Source organism: Topomyia yanbarensis, chromosome 1 (assembly GCF_030247195.1).
Source record: "Topomyia yanbarensis strain Yona2022 chromosome 1, ASM3024719v1, whole genome shotgun sequence".
NCBI lineage: Eukaryota > Metazoa > Arthropoda > Insecta > Diptera > Culicidae > Topomyia > Topomyia yanbarensis.
In genome coordinates this window covers 67,405,642-67,427,601 of record NC_080670.1, presented here as the reverse complement: position 1 = coordinate 67,427,601, position 21,960 = coordinate 67,405,642, and the positions used below count along the sequence as shown (strand labels likewise).

Sequence of the window (21,960 nt, the reverse complement as noted above, 5' to 3'; positions counted from 1 at the left end):
CAGTGCAACACTGAGACTATAAATCCTCTCTCCAGTTAATTGATGATGAACTTTTTTTAATTAAAGTTCGAACACATCTTTCCTACCCATTCTCTTGCTGCAAAACTTTACCCGTAGAGAACGATTCGAAAATTTTCTCGGGAAATCAAGTGAAACAGTGGCTGATGTGACCGAACAGTGCCAAGACTGAAACATTTACCAGATGGCCGTATTCCGCTGCAGCTTGATCAAGAACAGCACAGAAGCTACTCAACGTAGAATGAGACTGTAAAAATTGAATTACATAATTACGGCGTAGTTCCCTCTAGGTTTTCAATTCGGTTTTAATCTTTTTCTCATTTACGCCTCTGCTCGTCGCAAACAGGCATCAGCAGCTCTCGGTGCAGAACATAGCAATTAGTCAGCAGAACACAGCCAAACAAATACCGCACCAATCCGGTAGAACATTGTCATCGTGTTTATGTTATCTCTGTTTAATTTGCCTCGTATTTTCAACTCCTCTGCAGCTGCTTCGCGGCGTTTTTCGCTACTTTGTTTCCTTGGCTGTAAGCTCATTTAGCTCGAATTATGACAATGCATAAAAAAGGGTTGCAATGTAGTGGGTGGAGGACTTTTCAAAATAAATATCACCCGCCCAGTGGCTTGATTTCAGTTGCGGTTAATCTTCCGATTGGTACATAGTGTTTGCTCATTTGTTGATTTATTGATTGGGGACGATGAGCCGTTTCATCCTTTGTGTAGTGAGTGTTATCAACGTAGCTATGGTGCTAGCGGACGTCACACCGAGACGAGATGCTGAGGTGTGTCATGAATTAATTAGTAAAACATAAATTAACCTCGCAATTGTTCATGCATTTTGCTGAATTTAGTCATCCAAAATGTTGTTAAAGATAAAGTTTTTTTCATCAGTATCCTCCACCAGAACTGCTTGATGCGATGAAGCCAATCCACGATATCTGTGTCAAAAAGACTGGAGTGACCGATGGTGAGTTGACTTTGTTATATCTCTTAGTTAAACTCTGAAACGCCGAGTAGCCATTGCCAACTTTTTGGGTTAGATTCGATTTGCTAATGTGGAGGTTCGAAACATTGCGGTTACTTGTGCCGATGATGACCGTAGAGTGTTTACGCATGACCGTCTTAAGGTCACTCGGGGCCTCTGGGCACTATTCATTGAACAGGTGTAAATAGATGGATAGTAGCATGGTTATCTATGCCACTCTAATGCCGATTTCGTTTTTAGATCAAAGTATCTCTGGGTTCGCTCGGAACTGTCATTTTTAAATTTGTGTGGGACAAACCACCACCTGGCGTCATTATATATGCAAGATGATTTGAATTGATCTGGAAATATATTGGCATGTGACACTGCCATGCGCAGGATTTCCAAAAAAGTAAAATCCCTGACACCCTGCGGTAGAGTTACTAGCGATTAAAATGATAAGCAGCATATCACAGAGAAGATTCGCGTTTTAATCTAAGATTTCTAAAAAGAGGCATATTGTAATGGCTATAGGAAAGATAACATGGCATTTGAGGTTATAAATAAAAGATATTACGTGGCGTTTCTCTTAATAGCAGTTGCAAAATGTAACAGTAACAGAATTAACATGTTGAAATCTGAGCTTCATAGTTGCGTGACCTTGCTTGAGGATTTGGCCAAGGGGGAATGTTGAAATAGGCCGGCTGTACCATCCACCGTTTGAACGTTATCTTGACCAGAAAAAAACTTTGCATTTCGTAATGAGTTTGAGGTGGCGTGGCAAATATAAAGCGTGAAATTTCCTATTTCTTGTTTATTTTCAAAAGTACGGTATTCACATGTTCAACCTGAACTAAAATAAAGCAAAGTATCACACCAAATTCTCACAATACTGATGAAATGTAGAAAAAAGTACTTGTTGTATATTTTGACTGCTGTTCTTTCGTATTGTGGTTATTTTTTTAGGAGTTCTCTTCTCATTACTCTAAAGCTGAATCATTTCCAATCTATAAGAAATAATGCATTTTGCTTCGATCTGAACTAACTGAAAATGCAAATGTATTTGCTAAGGAGTAGTAGTCAAGTACACCATTTGACAGTTGTTGATAAGTTGGGTTTAACGTTTCGAATTTTTCTGATCAACATATGACAGCCACCGTGATCGCGATATTGACGTTAAGATAAAAAAATGCGAATAACAAACTTTAACGTCAAATGAAATGAGTACGGGCGCTATAATAGTATACAATAACATTGTCCCGTTTAGATTTGTTTAGAACTTCTTGATTGTGAGCAGTGCAACTTTCCTGATGTGACGGCATCGACATCTAACTTCAGAGAATGTCCCATATTCTCTTCCAATGAACATTCCCCTTCGCCGAATCTTGCCACCTTTGGAATCAATCTATATAATGTTGGTTCTAAGCGCGCATATCTCCTTGAGGTTAATTCATGGTCCATCCACGCTGTAGGAATAGAAATAACGGCTTTTTAAAATATTCTTCCTTTTTTGTATTTTTTTTTTTTGAGATATTGTTAAATAATGCAAAAGACGTTTCGTTCACACGTCTACTGTGATCGGCTTAGGAAGACTGAATTAAATGTTACATTTCAATTAAAAACAGTCTATCTACTCATGTTTTATAGACAGCGCCTGTGGTTAACTAATAAGTCTGACTGCTGTTTACCCCAACTTGTCTTAGTTTAATCCAAGTCGAGGTCACTGGGATTTTTTAAGACGAAACATTTAATTTCTAAAAAGAAATGGCAAAACTGAGGTATATTTATGATATAGGTTTCTTTATAACCAGGAAAAATATTATTATTGACAAAAATAATGAAATCGCTCCTCTTTAGCATGGCGAAGTTCTGGAATGTTTGAAGGTTGTCCTCTTTTAAGTTAACCCTTTCATGTCCAACTTTTTTCTAGTGCATGTAGGGTTTCAAAACTATTTTGCCTTGAAAACAATGGGATCCAGAAATACGTAAAGCCTTTTTATCATAAAGATAGGCTTCCCTCGCAGTGCTAGAAACTGCTTAGTTTTTAGCTTCCAATGCTCAATACAATGCTTCTAGAATATTTACAATAGTCCAATTGCGTAGAAAACGTAGCCAAAGACAGTTTAAATTGATAGGTTTTGTCAGCTTTCAATAATATACCAACATAACGAAGATAAATGAAAAATCATCACTATAACTAATACTGCGAGTACAATATTCACGCTTACAAAATAACACTGATATTATTATTGACATGAGACCCTCTCATGGAACAATCGCTGTACAACATCTCGGGACAAGTGGAAATCAAAGACATTAGAACAACGATTGAATAGACAACACATGCTAGCAAATGATTCATTATACCCGTAATTGGTTGTGGTATAAGGTATTCTTGAACAGGGATGAAATCGAAGACTACTATGATCAATATGGAAGTCCATATATTGTAGGAGATTTGAGCAATCACTTCGAACAGAAAAATTACAGCATGTTATTGAAATGATACACTGTTACAAGTTATGATCAATTCGCTTCACGCAAAGTTCTAAAAAAATCACAACAAAGTGTTTTTTTCGCGCTGAAAAACCCTCAGCCCCCCTAAAGCTGATGGAAACTAGTGAAATCGAAACTTGGTTTGGTTTAGCAAGCATCTGCAACAAGCATCCCGATCAAAAGGGCATAACTGAATTATAACACCTGGAGTTATTTATTTCAAAAATATTTTGAAGCAGAGCCTTATAAATCCGGCTGGTTAGTTGTTAAAATAACAAAAAATAAAACAAAAACCTGGCTAATGATAACAAAATTGTAACAAAATTTGATATGATTTTATCGAAGTTAAAACTAAATGAGATATATTTTTTTCCAAAAGTATACACGTCCTCTGTAAGAGAACTGTATTAGATATAACTGACAGTGACCTAGTAACAAACGATCAATTCATAAATTGATGGTCTCATAATAGATTATGTTATAATATTGATAGTGTTGAAAACTGTCCGCAATCCACTTTCTATTCAGTAATCTGAATATAACTCCAGTTGTTATAAATATCAACTATAGTTATAATAGTGTTATTGTTTTGTTATGCTCTTCTGATCGGGATAATGCTCTATTTCTCCCTAAGGAGAAAACATACGGTGAAAACCAATTTTTCTCCACTATGTCAAGAAATTAAGTAAAATCACTTTTGCGTGGTATGGGCACAAAACCTATAATTAAATTAGTTATGGAATTTACCTGTAACTTATAATTAAATGAGTCATTCTAGCAGGAAATTCAGAACATCTGCAATTCTACTCTAACTAATTAGAATGATGTTAAAGCAATGATGCTTGAAAATATTACTTAGTAATATCGATGCAATTAATTAAATTAAATTATAAAATAAAACATTATTTTTTCATTAAACTGCGCATTCGAACTATTTGCATCATACATACTCATTACATAATCTTACGCTTTGTCATGCCCGTACAACTCACAGTTTTAATAAAAACATGAAAATAATAGAAATTAGTGTTAACTATGTTAGCCGTATGAGGAGTCCATTTTCATCTTTTACTTATTTATTCGGAAATCTATATACTATGGTTTTCCATGTTTTGTAATACTTTGTCAGTTTTCCTCGATGCCTATTTAGGTCCATTCTTTCACAATCTTACTAATTAGAAATAGTCATCTTTTGATTTAGAGGTTCGAACGTGGCGAAATTAGTTCGTTGTCGATGTACCGCGAACATATTAATGATTACGTAATTAACGGGAAGGAGCATACAAAATTTGTATTGACTAAAGATCTTCGGAATCAATGCATTGCGAAACAACATCGTTTATTTATGACACAGTCTCGACGCTTTGTCAATGTTTGAATGTTGATTAGCATGCAACGTGTGTTTTATGATGGAAAAGAGAATACTGTCCAGCCTTACGTATACAAAAATTTGCTTTTAGAAGGACTATTCGTTCTTCATGCTTTTTCATATAAGGTGACTAAACTACACGACTGAGAATGCTTCGAAAGGCGGCCATCTTTGAAAACGAAAAAAGCAATTTATTTCGCTATTCCTCATACAATCTTCCATAAAATCAATCAATATATTAGGCACATTTGGTTGAGTACGACTGATGAAGAATTTACTAACGATGTGGAAACAATTTCTTTATTACCAGGTGTGTAAGGTGCTTATAAAATTGCTTTATTACCAGGTGTATAAGCTTAAATTTGGAACGTCGAATTTTCGGACGTAACGACGCCCTCTACAGAGTAAGACAATGTAAATGTAAGTAATTTAAATATTCCAAAACTTCTTTGCATCTCCAACAGAATTCGATTGAAATTTTAGTCTATTGCCAAACTTTTAATCGAATGAAAAGCCCAGTGAAAATTAAAAGAAATCAATAAAAAAATAATTTCAACCTCTTTTAATATAATTATTGGAACAGAAACTAGCTGGGATGAAAGCGCAAGGCGAAGCAATTTTTGTCACCTTAATTTGTCTCTTTGTCAGAAAAAGTCTGGAGGAGGTATCCTCATAGCCATAAATGCAAACTTTTCTTCAGAAGAAATAGAAACCACAAAACATATAGAATTTGAACGTATTTGGGCAAAAGCAGTAATATCAGGAGAATTACACATATTCTCTTTTGTGTATTTTCCTCCTGAAAATGCCCACAAAACTCTTCCCCGAACGACTTAGAGTACGAGGAAGTGTTGGAATACCATAAAACCGACTTTGAAGAAGTGAAACGTACACTATGAAGAATAATTTGGCAAACTGTATTGAGTATAGAAGGAAGTGTTAAAGAAATCAGTGACTAAATTCTATTTAATTGTAACGAATTTTATCTCTGAAACGGTACCCGTAAAAAGAAGAAGAACAACTCATGGAGGTCAACAGCCTGTGTGGTTCAACCAACATCTGACAAACCTAAAAAATAAAAAAAAATCAAAAGGCACACAAAATTTACAAAAAAGAACCCAGTGAAAGATATGAATAGAATCGTAAAATCGAGAATGAAATCAAGACTTGTCCAAAGAATTTCTTCACTTACGTGAAAACGAAATTGAAAAGTATCAACTTTCCATCCCAAATGCATTTTGACGGACATGTAGGTACTAACAGTACTGAAATCTGCAATTTATTTGGAAAATTCTTTCAAGAAGTGTTTACTTCGTATTCCGAAACAGACCGCGACTACTTTTCATTTATACCTGAATTTTCAAATGACATTTCCGTCCACGAACTATCTGAACACGAAATTACCACTGCACTAAAAAACCTAGACGCATAAAAAGGACCTGGACCTGACGGAATCGCCCCAATATTTTAAATAAAATCTAGCATAACTTACTCTACCATTACTACATATTTGCAACAAATCACTGAAAAATGAAACATTCCCAGAAATATGGAAATCATCCTTATTAGTGCCAAATTTTAAATCAGGCGCTAAATCGGACATTAGAAACCATCGAGGGATTGCCATTATCTCATGCATTCCAAAATTATTCGAAAAACTAGTAGATGACAAAATATTTCAGCAAATCAAAAATCAAATAACAAGCAAACAGCATGGCTTTTATAAAGGCCGCTCAACAACATCAAACCTTTTAGAATTTGTAACATTCACTGTAAATGCAATGGACAATGGCAACCATGTTGAAACTCTCTACGCAGACTTTAGTAAAGCATTCGACCGTATTGACATACCTTTATTACTCTTCAAGCTGCACAAATATGGCATGGAAATAAACTCTTGAAATGGCTCGAATCATACTTAACGAAACGCGAACAAACAGTTCGCATTCTGAATATACTCTCTGAACCAATTCGTGTCACCTCCGGCGTACCCCAGGGTTTCCACTTAGGCCCTTTTCTTTTTATTTTGTACGTAAATGACATTACCTTTATACTCAAACATCCAAAAGTGCTTATATATGCAGGCGACATAAAACTTTTCATGGAAATAACAAATGTCAAAGACGCTGAAGTATTCCAAAACGAAATCAACCTATTCCACACATGGTGTAGCAAAAGTCTGTAACACAATAACCTTCAGCAGAAAAACGTCAAATATTCCCATAGACATACGCTTAGGAAACCAACCAGTAGAAAAATGCAAAATTGTACGAGACTTATCTTAGACTCCAAGCTCACATTTGTGGAACATTACAGTACCGGGGTAAGTTGGCGGGTTTTCCGCGTCACATATTTTTGTCTCTAAAAGTGGAGACAATGCATCAAACACTTTAAAAACAATCGGAGATGTTGCCAACAGTCTGCTCTTTCATGCCGCGTGTTCTATTTTGCGAAAACTGAAAACACCGCTTACTAGCCCCGGTCTCCCCTATAATATATAAGCAAATATTGTAGTACCATTTTATGTAGTCTACATATGCTTGACGAAAATAAATAAAATGAATCCGCTGTTATTTAGTCAAAAAAGTACTTTTGTACCAATTTTTGACTTGTGCAATGGGGGATTCTCCTGTCTTTGTTGATAACTTGGCCATTTTCACGCAAAGCACGGCGCGATTTGATTAGTTATTGGTCGTAGCGGTGAACATTTGCAGTTTTAGTTTTATTTAATTGTTTTTTAATATTTTTTAAAATTAATTTTTTTTTGTATTTTCCGATAACGCACTGCCACTATAAGCCTCTACAAGCATTCGATGCGGTTAGACAGACGATTTCTTCAAATTGAAGCAAAAAATTTGAGCTTCCCGCATATGCCCTTTTTGTGACACAAACTTAGACCTGATTACGCAAGGGAAAATGTAAGTTGGCATATGATCACTGATGATGTGCAATGGTCAAAGCAAACAGGTGTCGAACTCCAACAAAACAGTATGATATTTCTATGGTAGCTAAATACGCTCAGTAACGCCATCTATGAGCAAACAGCGGATTTAAGCTTATACACCTGGTATCTAAAGCACGTAGCTTTTTGACAAAATCACCCATATCTCTGATACCAAACTACATAGAATGTATATATGCAAAGTTTGAAATAAATCGCTTAAGTAGTTTTTGAATGGAAGTTAACACCGCAAATCGTGTTTTTTACAGAGACGTCCTACAAAAAGCTTCGCCACCGAGTCGCTTGTTGATATTTTTGCATAGAAATGAAATTTGAATGATGCATTATAACAATGAAATGAATTGAAATGATGCATTATAACGTACAAAACTTTGATCAATTCACTTCACCCAAATTTCCTTTGTTTCAAATCTCACTCTACGAGTAGTACAAGCCTCTTTGATCACATTCCAGTGACGTAGCCCGAAATTTGGTTTGGAGGGGGCTTTAATGAAAATGGTAAATTTTTCGAAAAATGCTAAAATTTAGTACGAGTTTGATAAATTATTTAAATTTCTGAAACATAAGTATTTAACAGATGTTATTGCAGTCGACAAACTAGAAGATTCAGCATGAAACAGTTTTCAAACCTCTATAGATTATTTTCTTGTATAATATGTCAATGAAGTCAAAGATTGCGATCTCTTAAAGTGGGATAAATGTTCGAAAAATTTTTAGCGTTCAAGATCACCTAATTTAATAATACTTGTCTTTGAAGGTTTAACAACTTCTAAAAGTTTTCCATTATAAAACAGCGCATACTTTGATATAATAATTTTAGTGATTAATTCTCGTAGAGGTAATTATGGAAAATTAACTCTTCAAAAATAGTAAGAGACGCTGTACCTTCAGTAAAGTTGTTGATAATGTCATTTCAATCAATTTTGTTCAAAATATGAAGGCTTAATGAATGCAGCATATCGAGATATAAATGAACATGCTATATTTCTCCTTAGTGAAGAAAAATTTAGGTAAAAACTATTTTTTCTGCACTATGGAGAAAATTGTTTAAAACAATCATTGCGAGTTGAGAACACAAAACCTATAACTAAATTAGTTATGGAATTTACGTTTTGACTTCACCTCATCAGAATATGACACTAACTTAGTGAGAGGACTAAGCTAGCGCCGAAGTTTCAAAAAACGGAAACACTCTTTGTGTGTCTGGGCAAACCCCTTGTTCGTTTAATATTTGTGATTTTTTTAAAGCTAATTTTTTTAAATATATCTTTTTTGTATGCTTCGGAGACTCATACCTTGAATGCAGTGTGAATTTATTGTTTATTAACCGCAGAAGAGATTTATCAAATACAGAATAGCTTGCTGTAAAGGTTTTCTACTACTATATTTCGATACTCTGAATAGTCGACAAAGTTGTTTGAAATAGCATTTTCGAAAACTTTGCTGGAGACATTTGAAATTCTCAATATTACTTAACATTGAAATTTGGCTGTTTCGAATGAATGTGATGGTGACCGTTAAAAATTTATCGAGCATTGATTTTACTTTCCTTTATTATTCAAGCTCACAACTTGACGAGTCCTAGTACCTAGTACATGAAATTATAGTACGCTATTCAATTCAGTACTCAAATATACACCATTAATATCCACTAACTTGACATTTTAACCCCCAACTACCACCCCCCCCCCCCTTGGCTACTCTACTGTCACATTCAGATCAGGTTTAGGTATTTTTCATTATCTGAAAACTACCATGCGTCTCCTGCAAAAATATAACATTTTCATTCAATGTGATGGGATGGTGATTTTTGTTCGTGGTGGCCATAGAATTTTTTTTCATAAGCATGAATCGTTTGTGCCATATGTGGGATTTCTGCGCATTTTATCGATAAATACTTCATTTTTTCAGCTCGCCGCGCATCTTTTGTGCAAAAAACTGCAAACACTTAATAATGAAATCTAAGTTTGAAAAATATTCTAGAACTGTTCTTATTAGTCCAATGTCCATAAAATAACAGTATCAATCTAACAGTAATCCACTTCCCACTCGCTAGAGGCCATCAAGGAGTTCAGCGACGGTCAGATCCACGAAGACGAGAAACTCAAATGCTACATGAACTGTTTGTTCCACGAGGCCCGCGTTGTCGATGACAATGGCAACGTGCATCTGGAGAAATTGCACGAATCGCTTCCCAACTCGATGCACGATATCGCTTTGCACATGGGCAAGCGCTGCCTCTATCCGGAAGGAGAGAATTTGTGCGAGAAGGCCTTTTGGCTGCATAAGTGCTGGAAGCAGGCCGATCCAAAGGTAATAAATTATCATTATTTAACCGCCCTTAATTTTGCCGCCTGACAGCTGGGAATTCCGATGGGAAAATTGCCATCGGTTCGGTAAGAAAGTCAGGGTTAACAGTGTATTTTAGCGAAAGTAAGTTTTAATTGAAAAAGTTAACTGCTTTAATTACTTCCGATTGCTAAGCGATTATTTTTTTCTTCCTTTGTTCCATTTCAGCACTATTTTCTTGTTTGAGTTTCAAAACCGGCAGAAAAACTGAGTAAATTTCAGCGAACTGCTCCAGTATTTCATTCGTGCATCCATTACTGTAAAAAGTTTGGAAACAATAAAAACATCATTATGTGAAGCAGCTGGAAATGTAAAATGGAATCGAGCTAACTCAGTTTTTAACTTATTTTAAGATTGTTTATAAGGTTCTGCACGTAGAATTTGTGACTAACTATGCGAAATATTAAAATTTACATGATAACAGTTACTAACCCGAAGCAGAAAAAAGATATAAAAAAATGAGTTGAAATAAATAACGAAACAAGGAGAGCTTTTTGAAGTTGATCTGTTTTATTCCACATCCTATCTCACAATGAACACGGTGGTATAAATTCCAAATTCTGCAACAGCACACAGTGAATTATGGTCCCAAAACCGTATTGAGGACAAAACTATTTTCGCCCAAACCGATTGATTTAGCCTTGTATTGCTTTCGGAATTTTTTTTTGGTGTATTGTTGGTAATTTTTTCGTTGTAGCGGGGTTTTATTAGGGTGATTCTTGTGATTAGAGTGTTCACAGGACTATGTTAGATGTGTGATACTTACATAGTGTTATAAAAAAAAGTTATAAAACAATTAAACAACTTTACTGAATAGCCTAGATAGCTATCTATAAACGTTCATGTGTTAGGATCTTTTCAAAATGTAGGTTAGGGTATGCCCAACGTATATCATGCCAATCGTTCATTATGCCTAACATGCATGATTCTTAACGTACTTATGCCTAACGTATTTATGTCAAACGTCGCGCACCCTATTAGACCAATATCATTGAATCCTGAAGCGTTAATTGCGTTGGATTTAATTATATTGGTTGAATAGGGTGATGTTTCAATGGCAGTCACAATTTTTTTAGCTACGTCAAAACTAAATTAAAATCAGATAATTTTCCTTCAACAATGCGTTTGAATGACACCAATGAATGACTGCTAGAGACCAATCTTAGGTACAAGCAGTAGATAGAAGATAACTATTAAGACATCGAACATAGTTTTGATTTAGGACTTGCATCTTCCTCTACTATACCAGGTGTGATTTCAATATTTACAAAACGGAAACGTTTCGTTCATTTTCAATCTTAATTGCATTTTCCCTATTCAATTAATTGCACAAACCGAACGAAACGCATGCTAGTGATTCTTTGAAACATGCCAACCAAACACTAATTCTTAAGGGTTTTTTTTGAAGAAGTAAATGCCTTAGACATGTGTGTTATCCTGCAATTTTTTTGAGTTTTCATCTACAAAATCAAAATTTTCGTAAGGAGTGTAAGGTGTCAAAAATGGCGACACCAGCTAAAGGTGTTTTGAAAACCTCATCTGCGGGCACGATACAGCTCGCAATTCGTCACCTATAAGCCGAAAACAAAAACGGTCTTGAAGATTACATTTCATAGAGGCGCCTCAACCTGAACAATATGAAAAAATATTATAGGAACATTATAGGAACAAAATGACGGTGTCTTGAAAATAAAGTTTCGTTTTTTCGCATGATTTTTTTCACTTTTGTCGGCTGTAAAAAATCGTTAATGATCAAAATATTTCCATTTTGTAGGTTACAGTGCCGGAGAATATTGTCTTTTAGACGGGCAAAACGCGAAGTTGAATGGTTCAAAAACGAGAATGCCCGCAGATTTATAAAATCTTGTTTCGAGAAAACGCGTGTAAAAGTTTAAAAACTGTTTTTCGTGCACAATTTAACTTACTCGATCTGTTTGTTTAAGAATAAATGAATTTATAGGTTTCTAAGGTCACCAAACACAAATTTAGGATAGATTTGAAAAATTCAAAATGGCGAACTAAAAAAAGTAAAATATTTATTAATATCAATGAAACTTTGAGTATAAGGATGTTTAGGGTCACTGAACACGAATTTGAGATGATATTTGAAAAGCTTTAAATGTCGGATTGAATATGACGGCCGAAAAGTAATCATGAAGAATGTTCATGAAATTTTGATCAATACAAGTGCGTTCGAGAAGAATGAACAAAATTTTATGTTTTTAGCGACATCAATTATCTAGAGATTACTGGTTAGGAAAAAAATAGAGCCTTAGTACTCAAGTCAGAGCACGAATGTGAAACATACAGATCGGATAACTAGAAGTTGCAGGGTCATTAGAAACAGGCTTAAAATCTTACTGGTTAATCTTTTGTCTTCTGTTGGCAGGAGTAGAGCTTATGCAGCATAACTACGCATCACTCAAATCTACCAACATATCTCCTGGTAAAGACAGACTTGTCCCTTTTTACTTTCCCTACCCAGTAATCTCTAGCTAATTGAATGTTGTTAAAAAGTTAAAAAGAAAATGTGACTACATATTAATCGAAATAAAAAAAAATAGAAAAAAGTTAAGATTAGTTTTAAAAAATTCAAATGATCAACTTACAATTTATCCGCCATTCCTGATGCATACATGCGTCCTTCTTCTTTCTCAAACCATTGGTTCTCCTGGATTCGCTGTTCCCGGTCAGCAACGATCACTACTCTTGCGGCGCTGCTTAAACGCTGTTCAACCTTCGTGACTCGATAGTTGTTCATGTTGTAGGCTGTCAGACCAACGGAAATTCCCAATGTGTTCATTACTTTCAGCACACTAGACCAGCCTTCGATGAACACATTGACGGCAATGTATGTGGCGAATTAAACAGTTTGCTGGCCGCAGTATAAACGAAATTTTCAGGAGCCAGTTTCCAGAAAGTCCAGAGTTGAATGACTCATGAGAATTTTGCATGTTCCCACCGGTGCACCGTTGCAGTAAGTGCTCGTACGAAAGAGCTTCATACACCGGTTTAGCAGCGTCTTGAATGTTTTTTATAAAATAAAACCAAATATTCAATTATTCTTAATTGAATCTAAAACCTTATAAGCGTCTGAAAATATACAATATGTTTTCAGTTTAACCTTAAGTGCGAGGCGTGTTTAAAATTCGCAAGCGTCCCTTCAGCCTCTTTTTTTTTTACAATGGAGAAGACCTTTACGTCCTATCCCAGTACACGTGCTATTGGTAGGGTCCAATCTACCACACGGGGTGCACTGGGGGCGTGTCGGGCTCGAATGGTGACCAGCCATTAATACCGACTAAACTCCATTGGGCTCCGCCATCATTCCTCCCAGGAACTACTTCTCGGTATTACTTCTGGGAGGATGGCTGTACTAAATGTACTCGTTCACTCTCACTCACGCGTTCATACATCCTGTATGAGGCTTACTTGGGTGCTCTCTCAATCGCACTTTGATTCACTCTTAAACACTCCCACATGAGGCTGACTTTTGTGCTCACCTTTTTCGTTCCATGCGAGGCTGACTTGTGTGCTCACCTTACTCATTCCTTGCTAGGCTTACTTTTGTGCTCGCCCCACCCATACCATGTGAGGCTGACTTGGGTGCTCACTCTATCACCTGATTCACTCTCAATCGTGCCACTCTATTGTACCTTTGTCACTCCCCCTGGCATCCCATGTGGGACATTTTTCTTAGGCCCTACTTCTGACATACCATGCGAGGCTGATTTGTGTGCTCACTTTTTTCATTCCTTGCTAGGCTGACTTTTGTGCTAGCCTCTACCATACCATGTGAGGCTGACTTTTGTGCTCACCCTTAACATGCCGTGTGAGACTGACTTGGATGCTCACCCTTTCACTCCTCTGCCACGCCATGAGGTATCGATAGCTAAGTCCCAACATACTACGCTACGACCCTCCCGTCTTGGCATGAGGCAGTACACTTATACGCCTATACACTCACTCTTCTGTCTTGCTTCGGGGTGGCTGGGTTTACTCCTTACGCGGTTGCCATTCGCTGCGCCAAACCTGCCTCGGCATGAACAGACCATTCACTCCCTTTTTTGCGCTTGGCCTTTTTCGCTCCAGCTAACCAATCACTAGTTAGCCGTGCCCGTCGTCTGTTGCTCGGTTCGCCAGATTACCTGTAGCTTACTGGCAATCTGGATGGTAGCAGCCGAGACTGCGTTCCACTTCTCCACCGATTGACACATCCGCTGAATAAGGGTATCAGGGGTTGTGTCCCAGCCACAGACGTCAAGTATTGCTCTTCTTTCGACGTCGAACCGATGACATACGAACAGTATGTGTTCGGCAGTTTCGTCTACACCTGGGCAGTCCGGGCAGACTGGGACCTCCGCGTGCCCGAACCTGTGGAGGTACTGTCGGAAACAGCCATGGCCTGACAGGAATTGTGTCAGGTGGAAGTGAATTTCCCCATGGGGTCTTCCTACCCAGCTCGATATGCTAGGTATCAGCCGGTGGGTCCACCTACCTTTCGAGGAGTTGTCCCACTCACGCTGCCATCTGGCGACCGAGGTCACCCTGGTGCGCTCGCGTGCTCCCCTATTTCCACGTAGCTCAAAGCACTCCTCATCTTCCCGAATGACCAGCTCGACTGGCATCATGCTCGCTATCACGCAGGATGCATCGTGTGATACCGTGCGGTAGGCAGATATCACTCTGAGGCACATCACGCGGTAGGTGCTCTCCAGTTTCTGTAGGTAACTGGTTACCCTCAATGCTCTTGACCATGACGGGCCGCCGTACCTGAGGATAGATACGGCAACGCCTGCCAGTAACCTACGTCTACTGGCGCACACCTTTGAGCTGTTGGACATCATTCTCGATAGAGCCGCAACAGCAGTCGACGCTCTCTTGCATGTATAGTCGACATGGCTGCCAAAGGTCAGCTTGTCGTCTATAATGACTCCGAGAGACTTCAGACTTCGCTGTGAAGTGATCGCGACTTCTCCCACATGGATAACTGCATGTTGTGCCGACTTGCGGTTGTTGACGATAACTACCTGGGGGCTCCAGGCCTCTCGCGCTCATCCATTCCTCCACCGTGCGTGCTGATCGCGTGTTCTGCGGTTAGTTCTACCTCAGGAATTGACTCCCCGTAGACCTCCAAGGTTACGTCGTCAGCAAAGCCGACGATCTTGACTCCAGGAGGGAACTTCAGTCTCAGAACCCCATCATACATGAGGTTCCATAGCACCGGGCCTAGGATCTAGCCCTGCGGGACTCCGGCGGTAATCGGAACCCTTTTCTGACCGGCATCGGTCTCGTATAGCAGTACGCGGTTCTGGAAGTAACTTTCCAAGATCCACCGGTGGGCTAAGCCGGTGTAACGAGAGCGCGATGGCATCCCAGCTTGCGCTGTTGAATGCGTTCTTCACGTCGAGTGTCACTAACGCACAGTATCGAATACCTCGCCTTTTTCGTTGGATCGCTATCTCGGCAGTATTTATCACTGAGTTGAGAGCGTCCACTGTGGACTTACCCTTCCGAAAGCCAAACTGGTTGCTTGACAGACCGTCCGTACCTTCCGCGTACGGGGTGAGCCTGTTGAGGATGATCCTCTCAAGCAGTTTGCCAGTCGTGACGATCAGACAGATTGGTCTGTACGCCGATGGGTCGCCTGGCGGCTTCCCAGGTTTCGCCAACAGCACCAATTTCTGCTTTTTCCATCTATCGGGGAAACGGCACTCGTCAAGGCATCTCTGCATAGCTAGCCTGAACATGTTCGGGTTCGCTATGATCGCTGCCTTGAGAGCGTTGTTTGGAACTCCATCCGGCCCTGGAGCTTTGTTCATTGCTAGGGATTTAGCCACTGCGAGTAGTTCTTCATTTGTCACTGGAGCCACCATTTCGACCGTGCCCGCACTGTCTCGTAGTGCAGGTGGCCAGGGGCTTGTGGCTCGAAACGGGAAGAGTACTTCGATAATCGTTGCCAACCGGTCCGGAAACCGTTCTGGGGGTGAGGAGCCCCCTTTGGTCTTGGCCATCACAATCCGGTAGGCGTCACCCCACGGATTCGCGTTGGCACTCTCACACAGGTTGTCGAAACACGCTCTCTTGCTGCTCTCTTTCATCCCTTCAGCCTCTGACACACGCCATTTGCACCAGCTCTCAGGGCCTTGTGGGAATAACTGATATTGCAGATTGTCCTTTGTTGATATCTTATTATAAAATGTGGCCCAAACAGCTTCCTTCATTTTCTTCGCATGTGGCCCAAACAGCTTCCTTCATTTTCTTCTGATGGCTAGTCTACAGTATAGTGTAAAGTCGGTGATAACTTTGTCCGTTAATGTCCCAGTGCCTTTCCCGCCAAATCCCTTTGTATCCTTTTTAACCTTCCGAAGTCGAACGCCCATCCATTTCTTTACGTGCCCACATATTCCTTTTTATTCACCTTCAAATGGTCGTAAGGGTCCAAATCGAGTACAGCTTTTAAGGTTTTCGTATCTCCATCGCCGATGTAATTCTCATATCGTCATCCAGTTTTTCCTCTGATCGTTTAAACATCTCCTTAACTGCCTTCATTTTTTCTGCGCTGCTCTTGTGGTTAGCCGTACAACGATCATCGTGTTGCGTTTGCCATGCCAATCATTTTGCGGTGCCTTCCTTCGACTTCCAAATAACATAAGCCTGGCAAAACGAAGATTTGACCACAACATCCACGATTTTCCCGATGAATTTTCCAATTAAGGTTGTGACACTTTGAAGTCCAAGTCTTAAAAGCCGAATTACAAACATCAGACGTCACATTCACTTCAAAACAGTGACTCACGTGAGGAATTGATGGTATTCGGCAGGTTGCGCAGGAACACTCGATCACCTAGTTAGAGCCACATGATTTGTACACCAGACTTTCAATTAGGAAGTTGATCAACATCAAAAAGTAACAAATCACATAATTGCTGTTTATGTCGATGATAGCTTCCATGTCCTTGGCTGTTTTCCGTTTCTTCGCTAACATGCGGATGAACTCCGTATCCGTTTCGGCAGTAAATTGATTTCCCTTGAACCGATCTTTTTTTCTTTCTCGAAGGACGCCCAGTAACCCCGCGACCATATTTGTGCGGTCCTCTTATTTTTCTTTGAAACCCCTACTCTGCTTTCATAGCAAAATTACATGAAACCATCTCATTTGAATTGATTCGACAAAGTTTTGACATTAGTCCACCTTTTGTTCTAAGCCGAACCACTGTGCAAGCCAAAGAGGATTCTGGTGGTTAGTAGGATTATAACCAGTACTAGCCTTGCAATTGCCTAAGAGTCGGCTAAGAAATCCGTCGAAACAGAAATTCAAGTTTCGCTATGAAATGTAAAACCAAAGCTTTCCTTTGCGAAAAATAGAAAACAAAATCAACTGACAAAGCAGAAGAAATAAGTTCATACGTATTGCTTCCACGCTCCGGTGTTTTACAAAAATTCAACTCGCTTACAACAGTTGGAAGATTGAAGTTAAAAATTCTAATTAAGTGAAAAATCATTTTATGAATAGGTGAAAGCAATTGTCCCCTTTGCTAGACCGTTGAAATTACTACGATTTTGTGCTAGAAAAATCTTACATCCGCAATAAAGGCTCTCACAACGAATACTGTTTCAACAAGCTTTGGAGTTACTGCAACAAACGATTTATATGTACCAGATTTATTTTAAACAAATCTGAAAAGTCCCAACCGCACATGTAGTTGGATTTCTACTAACACCGCCAACTTGTAAGCACTCACCGTACTGTGATGGTTATTTACCTGGACAGAATTCTAAAGGGCATCTAGGAATTGCTCGGTGTCGCATTTTCGTTTCATTTCCGGTACACAGTCTGTGTTGGACTTTCCGAGCAGTAGCGGTACAAGCATAAAGCAGGAGCATAAAAACTTGTTTCGATTTTTAATTAAACGGCGGCCCCTTCCCACCTGCTCAAGCATGAACACGGGCGAAAATCTTACTGATGCGATTTGCTGTAAAGGTGTCACTTCCACAAAGGATCAATTTGAAATGCGGTACAGTTTGTTATTAGGGGAAGATGGGGTAAAGCGCACCTCCTAAGGAAATAATATCGTAATGTAGTTGTAGAATATCAATTGGGAGAATTCAATTATTAATATCCTTTAATCAACATTTTTCTCTGTAATCGCACTCATAACATATTGCTAAATATTCAAAAACATTGTCGCGGTTCGCTCTTGGTGCGATAAATTAGCAGTTGAAATGTTCTAGGATAATCCAAAGTACCGAATGAACATAGGCACATAAGTCTCAGAAAAGTTTTACTAAACGCAGCTAAGTAAATTGATAAGCTAGATGTACCGAAATCCTTCTCTAAGGGATGACAGTAATACTGACGTATATGCTGTTATCCGTAACGCGTATGGTAAGTACAATCCCGACGGAGAGATGACTGTGAGGTTTTCCTGGGTGCCCAAAAGAAAGTTGGCGGTCTCTTATCCATTTTGTCGTCGAGCGAGCAAGTCCTGATTGGCAGAAGTAGTCGCAAAAGAAGTTGCGAAGTTGTGCGCGGTGTTACGGTGTAAAAGTTGGTGGAAGTGAAGTTTTCCCGCTTTGTATCTTGCGTATATAACGTGAAATAACGCGAATTTTCGATCGCGCTCCGCGAGTGGCAAAGTGACTAGAAGCAATCTAGAGGGTAGAAAGGCTTACGGAACAGCCATTTGTCCAAACCGCGGAGAAGATTGATTGTGCGTCGTTTGCGAGACGGAGGACAGTGCATTTGGTAAGTCTTTTTACTTCTGCTGTTTTTTTTGAGATTATCTCTGAGCTGTGCCTATTGGAAACGGTATTGCGAATTCCGGCGAATATTTCCACTGCGGATCCGCCGCGTTTCTTTTAAAGTTGCTGCACCGACACCATTTTGTGCGAGTCTCCATTGAACTTACCCTGGGAAGCGAGTCCGGGCATAAAACGCTATCGGCACATCCACTGCAATACAGTGGATGGCGCAAAAGTGCCGATAGTTTAAAGTCTGCATTTTGCAGCATAATTGATCAGCTTCCGGAGGCTCAAATGTTGGTTGGTTGCGGCAATAACTATTTTCCGCTCTAGCATTCATAACGCTGGGTATCCGTGAGAGACGCAAAAACGGTACAACATAAAAAACATTAAATTTTTCAAAATAATTATAAATTACTCTTTAAAATATTAGTGTAGCGGAACGTACCAGTGCGGGGGTAAAGTGCACCATAAGCCAAATTCACACCTTTCCTATCTAATTTAGTGACGGTTTAGTAACGTTCATGGATGCAAATATTCTTTCACACGCTTCACACTTGTCCGGCACGATGCACGAAGTATATGAAAAAATATTGGCCCTCGTGCACGGTACAAAATCACCACTGAAACGGATCGGATAGGTGCAAATAGTGCTTAAGGGAACAGAATGCACCACGCACAAGCAAGCTAGTGATGTCTTCAGAAAAGTTGTTCGAGATGTCAAGGACTAGAATTTGAAAAATAGTAGCTCCGACTAGCGGATCTAATTCAATTTGTTTTTTAATAGCGTACCCTCTAGAACTTTGCGGAACACATCATCTTTCTAAGTTATTACACTATTAAGGTTATCATATTCTATAAAGTGCTGTAAGCTGGTACCCTCACATAGTATATCCCAAATTAAGGGGTTACATACCTTTTAGTGAGAAAAATATCCAGAAAGTTTGAATTCGCGTAAAAGCCTAAAGTAATGATTTCATAACATCAAACTTATAATACTTTGGGAGCACATTTTTCAGTGAAATAAACAAGCATAAGTTTATAAAAATATATTGATAATTGGCGGAGTTATGGCGTTTTCCCCGAAAGCCTTTTTCATTTCATATCGCTGGCGTCGGCGGTAAAACATGATGATGAGTCATGTTCTATCAATGACCATGAAGTACACTTTGGTGCAACGCCCAACTTCTACTTAGCAGAAGGCAAAGGATTCTTCACATTTCCGTTCGATGAGCCTGCCTATAATTTTCAATTTCATTGCTCTCGTTTCTCTTAGTCTTAAATTTCCTGAAAATAGCCAACAAAATCGATAAAGTAGAACCTTGCATTAAAAACATAGTAACATTTGACAGTATTGGTTTACTGAAACTTTCGGTTGGTGTTATTGTTTTCCAAAAAGCAACTTTTTATAAAAATAAGGGAGGCATTTTGTTCCGGGGGTGCGTTTTACTTCATTTTTTCCTAAACCGGAAATGCCTGCTCGTCCTTCTTAAGCAAATTATTTGCTAGAATGCAAACACGATTTAATCAGAGAACTTTTCAACGTTTGTATAGCTTTATGACTTATATTTTGTTCAATAACTTTTGAAGCTGCCAGCAATGTACATTACCAAAGACTTGACTTAGAAGTGTAACATATTCCATTTTTCCCAATAAAATTCAAAGTTAAATGCCAAAGAACGCTGCTAGTTCCAACAAGCCTACCCCATTCTCTTTAATCAAAAAAAAAACAAAATTCTATATGTACATCAAAATTCAATTTTGCTAAGAGCACTTGGTCCTTTGTTTTCCATTTCCTTTTGAATTGTCTGGCCAATCTATAACTGAAGATGATACCAAACAGAGACGAAAAATTAGGTATACAACCATGCTCCGTCGTATCTTTTTTCAGCCAATGGTAACATCAGTGAGAGGGGAGGGGGAATAGAATTTGTCAGAATTGAAAGCAGATAATCGTGGAGCAAATTTGATCGGCAAACATTGTGATGACATAAAAGGTATTATCAACAAGAATTTTTCCTAGGTCTATATACACTAGGCATAGAAATCGTCCGTACAGCTAGGGTTGGTCGCGGTTGCAGCGACCGCGCGGGAATTAACTGAATCCGCACTATAGTTACTATATTTATAGTTAGGCGGAGACACAGAGTGGAGACATTGAGCGGGGCCAATTGAACATGTCAAATGCCGGAGCCAATCGAGCATGACGTCACATTGCATGTTCATTTCGAATGTATATGTAAAAGGTATTGTGATTATGGTGATAATTATTTTACTCTTTCTTTGTGTTATCGAGCATATAAAAACAAAAATAATGATATTTTTTCTGTAAGATCAAGCGATATTCGCACAAGCCTGAAACCGCTTCGAATTCGTTCTGTTATTCGTATATATAAAGCTCTTACAACATCAACAATGAAACTATTAAGCTAGAGCTTGAACATTTGCATGAGATGCCAGTGTTTTATTCCTGAAATAAGAGCTGCCAGTTTTCCGGCTTTTGTGTCTGCCTTACTATTAATATAGTATGAATAATCTGCCCCACTAAGTTTACTGTGCGGTAAAACTATTTTACCGCAGTTGCGGAGTGGGAAATAAACATTTACCGCGTGGTATTACCACATTATTATTGTTAAATTGATATAAATCACACAAAAATCAAAAGCTACAATTGTTGTCTGTTAGTTTTAATAGCGTACGGCGTTCAACTTTATATTTAAAAATTATTTCATCAACCCACCACGGCTCTGCCTTGGTCGAAAAATTTAATCTAAGCGACCATTATAACTAGACTATATAAAGTAGCAGATGTACTGCTACGACGAATTCGAATGATACCAACGGATTTCAAACGATTGGGTGTAGGAAAACCGACCAATTTATTCAATTATGCTCCAGATGGTCAAACTAAGAACATTCCGTCGGTTGTCACGGTAAAGATAGACACGTCTACCTTTATCAGGACACATGTTAGTGAACCCGGGTGATTCGTAGTTATTCTGCCTAAGCTCGACCCTCATTAACAGAAGACAAAGATTAAGCCCGTACGTTATTAAG

General features: G+C 38.7%; 1 protein-coding gene across 1 annotated transcript; it reads left to right on the top strand.

The window, feature by feature from the left end:
- Nucleotides 1-641: 641 nt before the first annotated feature.
- On the top strand, nucleotides 642-10,657 carry LOC131677853 (general odorant-binding protein 83a-like). The gene is made up of 4 exons (XM_058957919.1): nucleotides 642-800; nucleotides 910-985; nucleotides 9,866-10,122; nucleotides 10,327-10,657. The coding sequence occupies exons 1-4, from the start codon at nucleotides 717-719 to the stop codon at nucleotides 10,342-10,344; spliced, it is 435 nt and encodes a 144-aa protein (XP_058813902.1). The 5' UTR covers nucleotides 642-716; the 3' UTR covers nucleotides 10,345-10,657.
- The last annotated feature ends 11,303 nt before the right edge of the window (nucleotides 10,658-21,960 follow it).

Excerpts from the sequence above, each read along its gene's own strand:
- LOC131677853 (XM_058957919.1), top strand. The coding sequence starts at position 717 with ATGAGCCGTTTCATCCTTTGTGTAGTGAGTGTTATCAACGTAGCTATG. Across the intron at positions 801-909 it reads CACCGAGACGAGATGCTGAG|TATCCTCCACCAGAACTGCT; the intron begins GTGTGTCATGAA and ends TTTTTTCATCAG. Across the intron at positions 986-9,865 it reads AAAGACTGGAGTGACCGATG|AGGCCATCAAGGAGTTCAGC; the intron begins GTGAGTTGACTT and ends CCCACTCGCTAG.